General features: G+C 44.2%; 1 protein-coding gene across 2 annotated transcripts; it reads left to right on the top strand.

Annotated features, from left to right (window-relative positions):
- The first annotated feature begins 910 nt into the window (after positions 1 to 910).
- LOC113014696 (gastrula zinc finger protein XlCGF8.2DB-like) lies at positions 911 to 17,094 on the top strand. Of its 2 annotated transcripts, XM_026156387.1 has the most exons (3): positions 1,001 to 1,059; positions 14,834 to 14,908; positions 15,177 to 17,094. In XM_026156387.1, exons 2-3 carry the CDS (start codon positions 14,884 to 14,886, stop codon positions 16,166 to 16,168), a joined length of 1,017 nt encoding a protein of 338 aa, XP_026012172.1. In that variant the 5' UTR covers positions 1,001 to 1,059; positions 14,834 to 14,883; the 3' UTR covers positions 16,169 to 17,094. The 2 variants fall into 2 exon arrangements, with proteins under 2 accessions (XP_026012171.1, XP_026012172.1); XM_026156386.1 differs by lacking the exon at positions 14,834 to 14,908 and having other exon boundaries at positions 911 to 1,059.
- The last annotated feature ends 1,282 nt before the right edge of the window (positions 17,095 to 18,376 follow it).

Raw genomic sequence — 18,376 nt, 5'->3', positions numbered from 1 at the left:
TAAACATTAACTAGATTTTATCAGAACCTGTAATTCCAGTTAAAAGCTCAGCAAATATAAATTAATCTTTCTTAATGATGAGCACATCACAATTTCACAACATCCCACATAATTTTTACTTTCTCATTGTGTCATTACCACAATGGCTCTGCTTTTATCAGTTTTTACACAGTGCCACGCATGTGGGGCTGTCAAGTGGTGTTATATTAACGATCCATTCAAAACAACTCTATTACCAGTTTGCATTGTGTGCAGGTCGGTGTAGTAGCAATGTGATTTTCTAGTATGTGTACTGAATAATGCTACTTTAAGGGCTGAATGAATTGGTGAGCTGCCTCTATGTGATGAAGACACTGAAATAATATTAATTAATAAATAATGTTTCGATGTTTTTCATCTTATCTGCTTTGTCACAGATGCTTTGTTCTTTAATTCCTTTAACGCCCGAGCCTTTGCCTCATGTTTGATAACTAAAGACTTCGCCCTAAAATGGGTGGATTAGATTGAAATCTCTGATTATTCACTCTGAATTATTCTTGGACACTAACAAACGCAAAAAAAGTTTCATTACATTTGCAAAAATCATATTATTTTTCACTTGAATTATGGTTTCTGTGTGTGGTAGAGTGGTGAAATGTGTGACTCTCTATCTCATTGTGTCAGAGGAACATTTAGGGACTCTAATTTACCTACCTGAGTGTCTAAACCAGGTAGTGGAGCACTGCAGTGTAATAGGACAGGACTGTAGATACTAGAGTGGAGCAAATATGACTTTTGCATTTAGGTAAAAGTAATTTACCTAAGGGATTGACTCCAAAATAAAAAAAATTATTTTGATGGAGCATATCGGAAGTAAATCTGTCTGCTTGTTATCATTTCATTTTGAAATGTTTCCCGGAAGTGGCAGCGCTTATTTTAGTGGACTTGATTATGCGCTCGGTTAGCAGATGGATCCAGAAAGTCCTCCAAAGTCCGGTTCTGTGGACAGAGCTGAGCTGGACCGACACTGTCATCCACCGGACGTTGACTTAAAGACGGAACTGGAGCCGAGAAACGAAGGTGAGTTTACTCCCCGTTACTGGAGACAGACTCACTGATGCTGAGAAGCTAACGCTAGCATCGCGCTAGGTCCTCTCTGATGGTATGTCACCTCCACTTAGCTCCTCCCACCAGCGCGCAGAGCAGGTGAGGAGACAGGAGAAAAGCTGATCGCCAAAAACAAAACCCTTGACTAAATACGACGAGTTTTTTTTTGTAAAAATAAATAAATAAATGATCAACACGCATTAAATTAAAAAATAAAAAAGAATACAAACGGCGACTCGGTTTTTGTAAAGATGTTTTTCTCAGAGGCCAAAGGTCATGCAAACAGCATCTAAACATGTAAACAAATAAAACATTAACAAGACCGTATGAAGCACCTGTAATCAAATAACTGAGTAATAACTAGGGCTGGGTATCGTCACTCATTTCTAGAATCGATTCGTTTCCGATTCACAAGGTCCCGAATCAGAATCAGAATCAGAAAGGGTTTTATTGCCAAATGTTGAGCAGGTTTACAACATTAGGAAATTGCTGCGGTGCTTCAGTGCAAACATAGTGTCATAAATAGCACTTAAATAGACATGAAAAAATAAAAGTAGGAATAAGAATTAAAAGTGCTACGTAGAAAGATATGTGCATGAGATATACATGAGATATATACATGAGAATAAGAATAGAGTGCTACGTGGAAAGAATCGATTCGATCCACGATTCCGCGCTGTGTGTTTACGTCTTTGTGCAGAATCCGTGTTTCTGCTCTCATTTACTGTCTTAGCTGTTTGGTGGTTGTTGAAATTTTGTGAGGTTTCACGTGAGATTCTGGCATTTCGGGCAAAATAAATTTATATTAAAAAATCGATTCAGGATTTTAATGAATCGATTTCACGTTATCCAAGCCAGAATCGATTTTAATTGATAAATTGATTATAAAAACCCACCCCTAGTAATAAGCAGGTGAATCACTGAATCTGGACAACAGTTGCCAGTAGCAGCTAGTCCCTGTAGCTGAAGGTGAAGGGCGTGTACTCCTCAGTGTCCGCTCCTCTGGGGTCTCCTGGTGTAGATTCTTTTCTTCCATAAAATATTTCGTCACGCTCAAAGGTCCTGGTGGAGGCTTTTATTCATTTATTTTACTGAAAAAATGTAGTTTGTCACTGAGAAACCAGCACATTCTCTCTCCTTACTTGTTATTTATGGGCGCTTGGGTCAGGAACTGCAGTCAGACACCTGTCAGGTGGACTGATGATGACAGACTATCAGGTTTTTTGATTCTTTATTTAATAGAAAATAATTAAAATTATTTAATCTCTTTCAATGTTTAATGAACCTGTTCTGACTCTTAGAATCTCTTTGAGCTTGGATTACCTGGTAGTGCTGCCACTTGGAGCTTTATTTTGAAAGGTCCTGCCTGTAGCATCTGTGTGATGATTCTCTCAGTTAGTGACAAATGTTTTGGCTCTGGGCCTTTCCAAACTGCACAGAGCTTGCTTTTTTGACTTGGTTAATTTGTTAAATATTTCCTCCTGGTGTTTTGAAGAGTGACACTGAGCACATTTTTGCTTTGCTGTATTCACAAAATAAACTACAACTTTGTTCTAGAACCTGTAATTCCAGTTAATAGCTCAGAAAATATAAATTAATCTTGCCTAATGATGAGCAAAATATGTCCTTCAAAAGCTGGACAGGACATAACAAAAATGTACTTTATGACTAAACACTGCAGGGTGAACACACTGCTATCCTGTTGTAAAAGACACAATGTTTTACTGATTCATTACCTACTGACATTGTAGGATTGGTTTTGATATTGAAAGATATGAAACCTAAAACATGTCTAAAGACACGGGGGAAGTCTTGAAACATCGGCTTTTTTAGAGACTCTTAAAGGTGAAGGATATAAAAAAAACAACAACAGCAATAGAATAATATTAAACACAAAGTGAACCCGTCTTCCTTCATTAAATAGGTTCTTTTAGATGTTAAGGAGGAATTGACTTAACCAGGCTGGCGGAGAATGAAGACAACCGGACACCTGCTGCAGATGGGGAATCAGTGAACTTTTATTGAGGCAGAGACAACCTCTCAACACAGCTCACATCAGGAGATTCCTCATATTTGCTGTGAGGATGGGTATATATTCTCTAAAACTTACAGGAGGGGGTTGTGAGGAAAGTGCTGCATTAGCAGAAAAACAACTCCATAAAAGGAAAGCGGCCTTGGGTGTTCTAGTCTCTTCGCTTGCAGATATCTTGCACCTGCAGGATGAGGCGATCGCTTCTTATCGCTCTCAAGGCCAAAGTCGTGAGCACATTTTTATTACACAGTTGCACAGTAACTTTAAAGCTGAACAATATTTAAAGCTGAATAATGTTTGATCAGATTATATTTTCTTCAAATCCCCCTTTTGACCCATCTTAAATGGGTCAACACACAAACATAAGTAACATTCAAAGGAACACAGAGACGTGTCGAAGCCTGGCTCGAAAAACTCCTCGGGTCTTATCATTTGTCTTTATCTGTCATTGCAGATGAGGAGAAAAGAGTCCAGGCACCACCCTGCCCAGGGGTCGGCTGCAAGCAGTCTCGGTTCCCGACGAAAGCAGTAACAGCTGTCCTGCACACAAGGATACAACGAGTTAGTGCAACCAGGGTAGTGACACAAAATTAACAGTTCCTGTAACTCAGCAACCAAAAAGCATAAGTAATGATAAAAATGTGGAGAGTACAGAGTATACTATAATAATGAGAGATATAAACGTGAAAATGTGAAAGAATAAATCAACCGTAAAATAAACTCAGAACGGTAACTGCTAAGGACATTCAAAAGTGAATATGTTAAAAAGTGAGGAAGGGGTGTGGAATAAAACAATTTATATCCAGTGGTGGGAGTACACATTCGCTCAGGCTTAAGTCCGGAGACCCTGAGAACATCGCTTAACCCTCACAACCCGACCAGACACAGTTCAACCAGATATATCCTTCAAGAGGAAGTGGGTGAGGGAAACAATTAATAACAAGCCTAATACAAAACACCACAGAGAAACAACCATTCTAGAAGAATTTAAACAAGAGAAAGACGATAATGTTCGTCACCCTCACGATCAGAGTTTTCATCATCCGTTGGCGAGGAGGTGGGAAGTTGACTAGCCAATAAAGGCATCTGCCGGGCGAGATCCTTATCCTCAGGAGTGAGAGCTGTAACAATCAGTCTGTGGATGAGGGATCGAATGCATGGAATACAACAGCAACCGCAGGTGACTAGGATAGCAACAAAAACTGAGATGGAAACTAGGATGGAAGCTACAAGGGCCTTATATTTGCCAAACATGTTAAGCCAAGAGTCCCACATGGCAGTATCAACGCCCGAGTGTTCCTTCATTTTAACAGTAAGAGCTGTGAGACCAGTAATAGCTTTAGTGAGGGAACCATCAGGAGCTGTGTTATTGGGGATATAGGTACAGCACTCCTGACCAAAAAGGCTGCAGACTCCGCCTCTTTCTGCGAGGAGAAAATCCGTTGCGACCCTGTTTTGGAAAGCCATTAGGGAAGTGGCAGATAACTGTGCATGCACAGCTTCAAAACCATCTCGAGTGTAATTAGCCAGCAGTTGCACATTAAAGTGAATGTAGTTAATTCTGTCTACATTCGCATTTATTTCAACCATCCAAAGTATCGAGGCCCATCCTGCTTTAACCTGGTCTCGCAGTTTATATTCATCGGGGACCCCACGGGGTATACCTACAGCATCAATATAGGTTGGATTATGAGCTGAACCTGGGATTAGAGAACGTTTAGAGCGGCGTTCAGAGGAGGATGGGAGGCCAACTTCGTGTACTTCTATAGAGAGATCTACTGGAGTGACTAAAACAGGTAAAATAAGAGTTATAAGAGCGCAAAGACCTGACGCATCCCGAGGGAAACCATCATATAACTTGTTATTGCCACACCACCACCACAAATCAGCCCTAGCCGTAGGTCGGAAGTTTGGTTTCATAACCGTCATCTCAGTGCACCAAGAAGAGTTCAAGCTACCTAGTTTTACTGCATTGCCAGTCAGGTTAATACAAGTGAAATTGTTCACAGCTACATCTGAAGAAAAGAAAGGTGGTTTATTAGAGACCGAGCGTTGAGTTTTAGGAAAGTGGTTTTCCAGATATGAGCAATGACCTCGTTTTGTATTGTTCATAAGATGCAGGAGGCATGCACTATTGACTGGCGCCGGTACCACCCGTAAAGTGGGGCGGGCTCCCATACAAACTATGCAGTCGGAAGCCGTCTTGTCAGCAGCTTGTTCAGCTAGTAGTAACCAGTTGTTTGTTGCTCCAGAAATACCGGTTAGAATTTGGAAGAGGTCATCTTTAGACATTTTATTTGTGTCTACAATGCGTATTCGGCCGTTTCTCCCCCCGTTTGTATATGTCACCGGAGGGCCATTAAAGGTGGGGTTATCATCTTTAACTACAGAGCTTGGAGCTGCACCAACGCTAGGGCATATTTCCATTTGCCAATACAGGGCGGTGCGATCAGTCCAAGGGGCAAGTATAAATTGTTGACAGGAGGTCAAGGCCAGATCCTTTAGGGTAAAAATTAAGCCTGAAAGATCCGGTTTTTTTGCTATTCTGAGCATATTTTGGTTTCTCCAGTGCAAAGCCTGACCCCTAGAGTGCTTGGACCAATCGAGGTCCGTTTCTGACACTAAACTGGACCACTTCCACTGATGCCAACCTCCCAGGGTTATATACCACACTGAGGAGGAGAGATGTACTGCAAGGTTAAAAAGATCCCCCCCTTGGTCTTTGGTGACGGGAGTGACTGGGAAGCTCGCGAAATCTATTTCGACTACCCAACTTTTATTGTTGGGGACACAGAGAGTAATCATTCTAGTCGTACTTGGGGTGCAGGAGGTAACCGTGTGTCGTTTTTTTCTAAATGGATCGGGCGTGGGCAAAACTGGAGAGGAAGTGGTGGGCAAGACCCTAGGGGCTGCATTTGTCAGATTGGGACTGTCAGAAGGGGGCGAAGCTTTTGAACTTGAAAGTGTCAGAAGTGTCGGGGGCCCTTCACAGATCAGGATTATGCCAATGGGAATGAGACCCAGGGCCAGGAAGCAAACAAAGACGCAACATCTTTGCCTGCCTGTCATTTCAGGGGGAAAGGGCCAAGACATGTTTACTTAGCTTGGATGTCGTCTAATAGAGGATGATGGGGCACAGAAAGGTGGTCCAGTTCCCCCCACCTCGCCAAGGGCGTGTTCTAGGAGTTAAAGAGCAACAAAAAGTATCAGTGACACAACTTTAAATGAGCTTTCAGCGGTTAAAACTATTGCAATGTAAAATGTAAATCTTAAAAACTCAAGCCAATATAAAAGCAAAGTCATAAAAGATGTTAAAAATAAAAAAAATGTTTAGTTCAGTATGAAGAACACCCCCTTTTGTAACCAGCCGGCTTGTAGGTTGAGTTTTGGCTCCCTCAAGTGGTTGGTGATGCTGTTGCAGCTCCTTCTGACAGGTCCTTCTGCACCTCTCTTAAGGTTCTTCCTGGTTCGGTGGCAGCAGCGCACTGTGTGTAATGAAACCAGGTGTCACCTTTCCCTTCGAGCCTGACAGCGTGGGAGGTCCGCTCTGTTATGCGGTAAGGGCCTGTCCAGCGAGGCTCAGCCCACTTTCTCTTTGTGACTTTCAGGAGGACGTAGTCCATTCCAGGTGTAGCCACCTCTTTCAGCTCTTGCTGGTTTCTTTCAGCGACCTGTGAGGAATACTGGGCAACAAAACTGCGGAGCATGTTATAATATGTCCTCGGATCGAGGTCTGAATCAGCTTCATCCGACATTAACAGGCGAGAGGAGGGGCCAGGAAAAGGCCTGCCATGCTCCAACTCAAATGGAGTGTAACCAGAGGTTTGATTTACTGAGCATCTTATGGACATTAATGCAAGAGGCAATGCCTTAACCCAATCTAATTTGGTCTGTGCACAGATTTTAGCCAATTTAGTTTTTAGAGTTTGATTCATCCTTTCCACTTTCCCCTGGGACTGGGGGTGGTAAACTGAGCCAAACTTATGTTTCAAACCTAATGCGGCTTCAACCCTCTGCAGATCGTGGTTCCTGAAATGTGAACCATTGTCCGACCTTATGACCTCGGGAAACCCATGCTGTGGTATATAATGATTAATCAGACACTTCACCACAGTTCTACTGTTTTCACTTGCTGTCGGCCAGGCTTCTGGCCAACCTGAAAATGCATCCACAGCCACCAGCAGGTACCTGTAACCACCCACTCTGTCCACCATGTCTGTGTAATCAATGATTATTTCTTTCCCTGGGCAAAGTGGGATGGGGAAGTACCCTGCTATTGGCTTGAGGGCGGGCTTGATTCCAAATTGGTTGCACTCCTTACAGGTTTTAACCATGTATTTCGTCATGTCTTTTAGATAAGGGTGCCACCAGGCGGCTAAGTTCCTCATCATTTGTGCAGGTCCCACATGCCCCACTCCATGTGCCTCTTCCATTGCTGTCTGTCTGACCCCTGGCGGTAGAATGGGCCTTCCATCTGGGCCACGCCAAACATCTGTGTTTGTGGCCCCTCTTGTTACCCATAATGATTTTTCCTGGGGGCTGGCTTTGTCCTGTAACTCTCTGATTGTGGCTAGGCCTAGTTGTATGGGTGGTCTTTCTGGAGGGGGTGTGGCTTCTGGGTCCATTACCATAATCAGGGAGGGTAAGTAACCAGCTGTCTGCTTTGCTACTAAGTCGGCCTGTTTGTTACCTAATGCCACTAAATCCAATCCGGCACTGTGTCCTTTGCATTTTACCACTGCCACCTTAACAGGTAACAACAGTGCTTCCGCTAATTCCCTCATTTCCATCTCATGTTTAATAGGCTTTCCGCTGGCTGTCAAAAAACCAGCTCTTAGCCACTGCTTGAGCTCCACATGCACTGCTCCCACAGCATAAGCTGAATCACTGTATATATTCACTTTCTGTCCCTTTCCCATCCTTAAGGCTTCAATCACCGCTCTCAGTTCAGCTCTCTGTGCAGACTGTTGTCCTGTCAACTGCTCTGCTTTCACTGTTTTCCATCTCATGTCTGTCTGTTCCACTATTGCCCATGCAGCCTTCAACATTCCACTTTCAGTTCTGAAACAACATCCATCTGTGAACCAATCTTTTTCTGCATCCATTAGAGGTTCTGCCTGCAAATCTGGCCTGATTTTCTCCTGTACCTGCACAACCTCTTCACACATATGTGGTTGCCCCGATCCCATGTGATCAGCCATGTTTATGCCTTCATGTGAGTAGGTGATGTGTGGTGCTTCCAAAATGGTACTGAGGCGTCTCTGCCTGAGTGAAGTGAGTGTGAAGGCCTGTGAGGAGACGTAGGCCACCACACTGTGTGATGTCAAAATTTTTAGTGGGTGGTTCATCACTATGTGTGCTGTTTTCTGAATGATTTTTGCAAGTCCAGAAACGTGTTGTGTGCACGGTGGGTGGCGTTTTTCAGTGTTGTCAAGCATTACGCTTACATATGTCAACACTTTTCTCTCTCCCCCTTTTTTCTGGAACAGGATACCATTGATATGGGTTCCAGTTCCAGAAACATGAAGATGAAAAGGCAAAGCATAATCTGGCACAGCAAGGTCAGAGGCGACAGAAAGCTGTTGTTTTAACTTTATAAACGCCTGTTCTGTTTCTGTAGTCCATGAGAGGGGAGCAGAGAGGTTTCTCATGCCTTGTTCATTTACCAAAGCGCGCAAAGGGGAAGTAAGGCCAACATAGTCTGGGACATAGGTCCTGCTGTAACCAGTCAGGCCCAAAAATGACAACATGTCTTTTACAGTTAGAGGTTTTGGATGGTGCAAAATTGAGTTCCTGTGTTCTGGGGACAAGGAAATACCGGACTGTGAGACCATGCGGCCTAGAAAAGAAACCTGTTTTCTTGCAATCTGTAGTTTGTTTTTGCTCACTTTAAAACCTGTGTTGGCCAGGTGTTGAAGCACCACTCTGGTGGCCTCCAAACAGATGTCAGCCGTGGGGGCAGACAGCAAAAGGTCATCCACATATTGTATTAACATACAGTCAGATGGTAGTGGGCTGGTTTGTAAAAGTTCTTTCAAACACTGATTAAACAGTCCTGGGGAGAGGGCAAATCCCTGTGGTAAGCGAGTGTAACGCCATTGTCGGCCTCTAAATGTAAATGAGAAAATGTCACGCAGTGACTCACGAAGTGGGAGGCAGAAAAAGGCATTAGCCAAGTCAATGCAGGTGAACCAGGCATGAGATGGTGGGAGGTTGGTCAAGGCAACATAAGGATTAGGCACAGGCAAAGTAGGAGTGCCAAGTAAGGCATTAATCCTTCTCAAATCATGTGCCATTCTGAACTTCCCCGTGCCTTTTTTCTCAACGGGTAGGATGGGCGTGTTCCACTTAGAGCAGGAGGGCTCCAAGACACCGGCAGTGACCAAACCAGAAATTGTTTCTGCAATCCCAGCCTCAGCCTCCGGTCTGTGTGGGTACTGAGGCTGCCACAAAGGGGTAGCAGATGACAGTTGAAAAGAGACTGGCTCCACATCAACTAAACCTACATCTGTGGGTCCAAGGGACCACAAACAATCTGGAAGAGAGTCGAGTAAAGGCGCAGCATCACAGTGGTCTGTGTGTTCTCTGCCATGTGACCCGCTGACCACTCCATGTTGCAGTGTTGAGGAATTAAAGCAATCATTTAAAATTTGGTATGTCTTGGTAGATGGAGAAAACAAAACCTGTGGGAGTTTTGTAGGTGTCCAGTCAGTGGCCGCAAGGGAACGTTTAACCATTCCACCCAGCTCCTTAGCCTGGTGTCCAGGATGTAAGGCCAGTGACACATGGGGAGCTGCCTCATCAGACATCATGTACCACTGTAATTGATCTGTTGTAAAAGTAACCGCTGCTGCCACTCCCTCCGGTGCCGCAAAAATGCACGACATGTTCAGAGACCAAGCCCGCCCCTCACACTGCTCTTGGAACATGTGCTGGTACCAGGTGGTGTCATGCCTGTCATAAAACAGTGTAACATGAGGTGGGTCAGGGGGAGGGACATAAGGATGTAGGAGTGAGAGCCACGGCCGCCATTGCTGAAAAGCAGCACAAACTCCTGGTTCAGCAGGTGTTTCAACTTCCAATAATGCCCAGTAGATGTCAGCAGAGTCCGTCAAACAGGAGGAGGGTTGCAGCAGAAACTGACCACCTCCCTCTGGCCCATTAGAACAGGGAAGCACAACCCCAGTAGGGAGAGTCACAGTTAGGCCTTGTGAAGAGCAGAGTATTGTGGCTCCTAATTTAATCAACAAGTCTCTTCCCAGTAAATTCACAGGCGCCTGTTTTGAACGAACATAGCTGTGTAACAAGGTCTGATCTCCAACCGTTGTGGGGAGGGGCACGGTGTAAGGCAGAGTTTTAGGTTCCCCAGATATGCCCACCACTGTAATCACTGTGTCAGTAAGTCTTTCACGAGCAACATCCTTAATGGTGGAGTACGTAGCTCCAGTGTCCACTAAAAAGCTGCTTCTTCTTCTATCTACAGTTATGGACAGCATAGGGTCCGCCGTTGTCCCTTCACCGTCCTGGGCAGTCTGTGGGGTGTCCTATAGCTGGGGACCACCCTCGTAGTACTCCCACCCCATCACAGGCATCTGTGGGGCCGGGGGCACTTCAACTAAAGCACCACGAGGTCCACCTCTGTGGCCAGGATGCTGATAGGGCCCACCACGGGCTCCCCTGCCTCTTCCAGCAGCCGGGTTCAAAGGGCACGCTTTAGCCCAGTGTCCAGGTTGTCCACACCGAAAACAAACATACATCTGGCCTCCCCTACCACCTCCCATCTGACCCCTTCCCCTGAAACCACCTCTGTTTCCTCCAAATGGGGAACCTCTCTGCCCATAAGGGGCCGGTGAGTGATAAGCACCATACTGAGGGGGCTGTGGATCAGTTGGCCATGGGTTCGGATACAAATCAGGGGCAACTGGACCAGGAGGGGGAGCTGCAGCGGCCACAAGCTGCTTTTTAGGCTTGTCACCTTTTCCACCCAGGTCGTTTTTAGCTTTCTGCAGCTGAACCTTCAACAGTTGCAACTGTAAATCTTCGACGCTCTCCGCTTTATCTTCAGACTTAATCTGCACTTTGTTAAGATTAAAAATCAAATGTTTCTTCCAGATTGCAAAGTCACAGTCCTGCAAATCAGGATTATCCTCCATTTTCTGGCTTACTGACTCCGGAATGCCCCTCAGCACCGCCCTTCTAAACCACATGCTCTGTGAACAAGTCCTACTGGGGTGATGACCTGTATGGTTCACCCAGTCTTCAACAGCCTGATTTAGATAATGGGTGGGATTTTGCTTTCCCTCCCATTTAAATTTCTGTAAGGTGCCTTGATTTTTGGGTGGGAATTGTTTGCGCAGGGCCGGTCCAATAAACCTCAAGGCCTGCATTAGTGGCACCTCGTTCTCATGCGTGGTAGTACCCGCATTTTGTTCCAGGTCCGCTGCCTGAGATCGGGATGTGCACCTAGTTATAATAGCTCTAAAATCTCCCAGTGCGAGGTCCTGTCCAGCTGTGTATTTATCCAAACCAGCCAACCAGGCATTCCCTCCCTCCATTATGTCAGGGAGTTTGTCCACTAGGGCCTGGACATCTCCGAATGAATAAGGTTGATACACTGGTCTACGTTGCGCTTTAGTCTGGACCAGGGGAAACATGCCTGGAGGCTGAGGCACAGGGCCCTTAGATCTAGTCTGATATCCTAAACTGGGAGGGGTAGAGGGGGGTGTATGGTTAAGGTCACTGAGTTCATCATCAGTATCCTCAGTTTCTTCCCCGCCTGGTGGGGTATCAGTGTCAGCAAAAACGTGGGCTAAACTCATCTGTGTTTCCGGATCCTGACGGCCCACCAAAGACATGGTAACTGTGACATTTGGTGAAGTGCCAGGCTCAGTTTTTGCAGTAGCGGTCAGATCTCCCTTAACAGCGACAGGAGTGCTGGCAAAGGGGTTGGACCGGGAAAGAGGGGCTGACGCAACACGATTTTTCACCTGGACCACTGACCTATGTTCATTTAAGCAGCTGCGTAATGCTGCTTCTTGATCAGTTAATTGTTGTTCAGTGGGTTCCTGTCTGTTCATTCGAACCGCAAATGGTGCGCTCGCAAATGGGTCAGTTAGGCCCTCAGATCCGGTTCCAAAACAATGGGACATGGAAGAGGGGGCTCTACTACTAGCTGAGGATGTCGCCGACAGAGAGGAGCTTCCTGGGCAAAAATGCTTGGTATCTATGGGAGTTGGAGCTACGGGCGGTTCTTCTCCAATAGTCATTATTCCACCAGAGATATTAAGTACCGGATATATGCCTGCTGAGGGAGGAGTTGAGGCAGAATAGGGAGGTGGCTGAGACCTATTTTTCTTCATGTGTGGTTTTGCAGTTTCCCATAAACACACCCAGTGATTAAATTTAGCTTTGCGGCCTGCGTGCTTATCTGCTTCCTTTCTGTGTCTCACCCCGCTCATCACACCTGCACCTGCTGCTGCTGAGTTGGCTTCTTCCTCTTTCTCTTTTGCCTGCATAGCCTTATTCTGCCAAATTATTCCCCAGTTACCACTACTCCCCTCGTCCTTTCCCTTTTCTTTCATTAACCTTTCAGCTGTTTTCCTCAATGACTCTTTCTGCTTTTTTGCTTCTTTAGGCTGGTGTGTGGAGTTGATGACTGTCTCAACACATGTTAATTGTTCTCCCAATGTGCTAAGAATAACACCGGGACCCCAACCATCATCATTAGTTTCTCGATCTAATTCTCCATCCATTTTACTGTCAATGGAGGAGTGTTCTTTTATTGATTTTAAAGGAGAATTTGGGCCAGCTGGGTTTCTGCCTATGTTAGGCACTAACAGCTGGGGCGCTGCTTTAAAGGTGAGTCAGCACTGAAATATCCCTTCAGGTGTTACCAAGCTTCTACCAAACCGGAGTCTGGCGGGTAACCTTGCCTAGAGCTTCCTGATAGGGGTGCTAGTTGGTTGTCACCTTGTTCACACGTCTCATTCACACTTCATACATTACCTGCAGTCACTCATTACCCTCCTTATGTATGTAATAAATGTGTAAAAAAAATTCTATGTGTGGTGTATTATTTTAACCAAAAGAGGAACCTAGTTCCTTTAATTGTGTAATCTGTGAACAACGGAGAACCAAACTGTCCTGCCCAGTGTTCCACAGCAAGCATTCAGCGTGTATTTATGTGTGTCCAATATCAAACAGAACATCAAAACATTTAAAACACTAAAATCATCGGGGTTTTAAGAAGAGATCCGTTTTCTCCTATTGATCAAAGGGACCCCTCCTTTGGACTCCAACCAGTACTTCTCCTTTTTAAGTTTTAGAGGATCTTTTCTAATAAAGTCCTCTGGGCCTTCCTAACCCTTCTGTAGTTTAGAGAATATTACTAAAAAATATTCTCAAGGCCTTTAACCTTTTAATTTGTTTAGAAAGGCGTTACTAATAAACCCTTTCAAGGTCCCAGACCTGCACTGAGGTATTTATCCGACACCGGAGAGCAACCCGTCGGCTGCAACCGTGGTCAGACCTCAGTTCACTCTTATCTTTATTCACTTATTCACTTATTTCTTATTCACTTATCTCTTATTCACTTGTCTGATTCTCAACAAGCCTTAAGTAAGCCAGACAATTTTGGTTATGAATTACTAGGAGTTTGGACACTAAGTATTTTTATAATGTTCAATATAGCAGAAATAAAAGGTCTGCTTACCTTGTTTTTGTGTGCACACAGCTTTTGTCCAAACTCCGTTCACTCAGACCACTGCCGATGTCCTCCCATCCGTTCCAGTTGCCCTGGAGCGGATCCTGTTCCGTGACGCCAATTGAAGGATATAAAAAAAACAACAACAGCAATAGAATAATATTAAACACAAAGTGAACCCGTCTTCCTTCATTAAATAGGTTCTTTTAGATGTTAAGGAGGAATTGACTTAACCAGGCTGGCGGAGAATGAAGACAACCGGACACCTGCTGCAGATGGGGAATCAGTGAACTTTTATTGAGGCAGAGACAACCTCTCAACACAGCTCACATCAGGAGATTCCTCATATTTGCTGTGAGGATGGGTATATATTCTCTAAAACTTACAGGAGGGGGTTGTGAGGAAAGTGCTGCATTAGCAGAAAAACAACTCCATAAAAGGAAAGCGGCCTTGGGTGTTCTAGTCTCTTCGCTTGCAGATATCTTGCACCTGCAGGATGAGGCGATCGCTTCTTATCGCTCTCAAGGCCAAAGTCGTGAGCACATTTTTATTACACAGTTGCACAGTAACTTTAAAGCTGAACAATATTTAAAGCTGAATAATGTTTGATCAGATTATATTTTCTTCAAAGGACTGACAAACAACTGACAAAAAGCCTTATAACTCAGAAACTATGACTCTTGGAAGTGTTTGTTGTCAATAAATAGAAACCTTGTCACATTTAACCTCTGACCTAAATTTTACATTTCACATCTGCCTTTCTTTTACGTTGACCCCAAAATGTCTTCAATCGTTAAAGAAAGTATTATCAAGACAAAGAGAACAGGCTGCCAAGTTAGTTAGAGACATACAGACAGTTAGATAGAACTAGCTAGGTTCCGCTAAATGTCTATTGCACAGTGATGAGTTCTTATTTAGTGTTTGGTTTGTGCAAACACTACAGCTTAGTTTATAAACACAGTAGTATTTATAAATCAATACCTACTCCTACTGTGTCGTTTTTTCCTTAAAAGTACACATATAGGTGGCCCGACACTGTGAACCACCGGAAGTTGATTTAAAGATGGAACTGGAACCGAGAAAAGAAGGTGAGTTTTATTGCTGCTGCTGGAAACAGATTCGCTGCTGATGATAAGCTAACACTAGCATGACGCTAGCTTCTCTCTGATGGTATGTCACCTCCACTTAGCTCCTCCCACCAGCGCACAGAGCAGGTGAGGAGACAGGAGAAAAGCTGATCAACTGAAAACAAGTCCTGAATAAATACGAGCTATATATATATATATATATACCCCTAAAAGTCATATTAATTGGTTTCAGGACAAAATGAACTCAATATTAATGTTTGTGTTTCAGGTTTACCTCTGGGTGTCCAAAAAGTGGTCATTGGTGAAAAAGAGGAGCAGGAGTGGAGCTCCAGTGTGGACCGGGAGGACCCAGACATTAAAGACGAACAGGAGGAGGTTGTCATCGCCCAGCTCACTTCCAGCCCTGCCTCTGTGAAGAGTGAGGAGGGTGAAGAGAAACCTGAATCCTTACAGCTTTATCACAGACAGACTGAGGAGGTCAGTGACTCTGTGGGAGGACCAGAGCCTGATCCAGATCTACAGCCTGACGGGAAAACTTCAGGCTCTTCAGACACAGACGTCAGTGATTCTGATGAGTGTGAGCAGAGCCGTGAACCTGCAGCGCCTCGGGCATCAGGTGATGCTGATGAGAAACCATTCAGCTGCTCTGTCTGTGGGAGAAAATTTGGTCACAGCAGAAATCTGAGCAGACACCTGAGAACCCACACAGGAGAGAAACCTGTCAGCTGCTCTCAGTGTGGAAAAAGATTTGTGGACAGTGGAAACCTGCAGAGACACATGGGGATTCACACGGAAAAGAAACCGTTCAGCTGCTCTGAGTGTGGACGAAGCTTTAAAGACAAGACAACGCTAATAAACCACCGGAGGACTCACACGGGGGAGAAACCATTCAGCTGCAAGTTCTGCAGTAAAACGTTCACACACAGCGGGAATCTGAAACAACACCTGTGCATCCACACGGGAGAAAAACCCTACAGCTGCTCCAGGTGCAGCAAAACATTCGGCCGCAACGCCGACCTCAATTCTCACATGTTGATCCACACGGGACAAAAAGCTTTTAGCTGCTCCAAGTGTGGGAGAAGATTTACTCACAGCCGGAGTCTCAAACAGCATCTGAAGAGTCACGCTGAAGAGAAAGCCTTCAGCTCCTCGCTGTGTGGGGAAAGATTTTATAACGTCACACATGTGAAAAAGCACATGACGACTCACGTGAGAAAGTCATTTATCACAGGAAAGAACATCAGCTGCTCCGCAGACTGATGAAGCTCCGAATCAACCAGGAGCTAAACAGGGTGTAGGTTTGGTCTCATTTTAACATAGACACAAAACCGTCCACCAGCTACACCACTACCTCGTATGACTGACTCGTTGCATCCATGTACCTGAGACACTTTATCTAGGGTCCGGCTCCCTCACTTTTCTCCTAAAGATGAAACTAAATTGTGTTATTTTTTCACATCCTGAGATATAATTTTTCCTCACAGTGATGGTGAGGACAAAACTCCATCTGAAACAGAAGTTCTCTGCGCACCACCAAGATGTTCATGTTTTAAATCGATTTTCCCCACATGGTGAGAAACCAGCTGAGGAAAAACTTTATTATTGGCGTCTCTGTACAAGTGAGGCTCGAGACTCTAGTGATCATAGTTAGCAGAATGCTAAGCTATTAGCCACATACAGCAAAGATAAGTTTGTTGATAGGTGTTTTGGTCGCTGACCGGGGGTCTCCCCGTGTGAGAGAGCTCTTTCTCCTCCTCCTGTGTTCCAGGTCTGCCTCACAAGCTGCAGCTGAGATGCGGTGCAGCTCGTCAGCACTGCATCAAGACTGCCGCCTCAAAATGCCACGCCCCCTTTTCCTTTGCTTTTCTCTGGGATGTGGGCTACAGTGGTTCGGGCAAAAAAGGTGTGCCTTTACAGAGATAATTGTGAACCACAGTGGATTTTGGGCCTCATTGGGTCGTTTGGTTGTGAAATAGTTTTAACTGCCACGTTAACTTTGTGGCAGTTAATAGTTTTCTTTTCACTTTGTGTCACACCCCACCCCAGATACAACCTTGCTTTTAAGTAGGGTGTAACAATAGGCATCATGGGAAAAGGAAGCAGCTCACCTGTCCAGGAGAAGACGTTTGTCTCTCGATCTTTCTTTTCATGTTTTTTCTGCTGCTTTACGTTAATAATTTAATAATAATTTAATAATAATTTAATAATTTGTTTCTTACATTGAATATTACACCACTCCTCTGAAACATTATACAGAACAATTATTTGCACTGCGTTCATAATTAAGTGAAGCTGTTAAAGACTAAATGAAACATTCAGATTTTTGTAAATTATTCAAGGGGCAAACAACATGAAGCAACATCTGTGGGTTTGAGCTAACGCCATGACATAAACCAGCTGATAAAGTACCTGAAAGAAAGACATAAAAACCAATCTGCAGCTTTTGAAAAACTGACATTAAAATATTTTAATTCTACAAGTAAAAATCAGAAGCAGAGTCTTTTATGACAAAAGTATTTATTTTAATATCAAAAATGAAAAAAAAAGGGAACAAATTCACAGTGAATGACGAAACGTTCCTCTGCATAAATGAGGCCTAATAGATCGCAGCAAAGGTAACATTCCAGGCATTTTATTAACTCTGAAAAGAGCTTTTACCCCAAAATATCATCGTTTCACCTGTGAGGCGATCTGCTACTACAAAAAAAGAAAAAAAAGAAAAGAAAGAAAAACAATTGAACTCCAAGCCTGCATAAAGCAAACAAAAAAACAACCCAACAAAGGTTTTTAAAAAGTATTTCTCAATTTTCCGCAATGCCCAGTGCACCGACACGAGAACAAAAACACAAAAGACAAAACAAACCTTGAATAAAGTACAGAATGTATTTATAATTAAAGGTGTTCAGGATCTCTAAAGGGACCCAAACGCAGAGTCCACAGACCTGCAGTGATCTTTGTGTTCATGTTTAGTTTTGGCTGAGGTGAGCTTTGGCAGCAGGAAGAAAGAACGTGGTTATCACGCAGAGGCGCTCAGACTGTTATTACTGTATAATAACAGTAAAGCCAGCGTGGAAGCACCATGTAATCTTTCTAACGGCCAGCAGGGAGCGATTACTTGCAAAGATGTCAGTCTATAGAAATCTGCATCGACCTATGAGCTGTTAAGACTTTATGGCCTCAGTCGCTGCTTTTGGGTCTTCTTGAATTTGACGTTTATTTAGTAAATTATGATCCTCGTTAGAAAAACGAGGACAAACAAATGCACCCGGTGAAAAACAGGCCTACTTCATGATTGACAGGTCAGTACCTAAAGGGGGTTCAGCGTGACCTTGCCAAAACATTCAGCTCGACATATCAGGACTTAAGGAACAAATGGATGATGTCGACTACATCCATCTTTTACGCACACTTGTGGGCAGAGGTAGAGTTCGTCTGTCTTGGGATGAAATTTGACTGCTTTAAAGATAA

The sequence above is a fragment of the Astatotilapia calliptera genome, chromosome 22 (genome assembly GCF_900246225.1).
Source record: "Astatotilapia calliptera chromosome 22, fAstCal1.2, whole genome shotgun sequence".
Lineage (NCBI taxonomy): Eukaryota > Metazoa > Chordata > Actinopteri > Cichliformes > Cichlidae > Astatotilapia > Astatotilapia calliptera.
This window is presented reverse-complemented; position numbering and strand designations above follow the sequence as displayed.

Coding starts and splice junctions, on each gene's coding strand:
- LOC113014696 (XM_026156386.1), top strand. CDS start 948: ATGGATCCAGAAAGTCCTCCAAAGTCCGGTTCTGTGGACAGAGCTGAG. Junction 1,060..15,176: donor ACTGGAGCCGAGAAACGAAG/GTGAGTTTACTC, acceptor TTTGTGTTTCAG/GTTTACCTCTGGGTGTCCAA.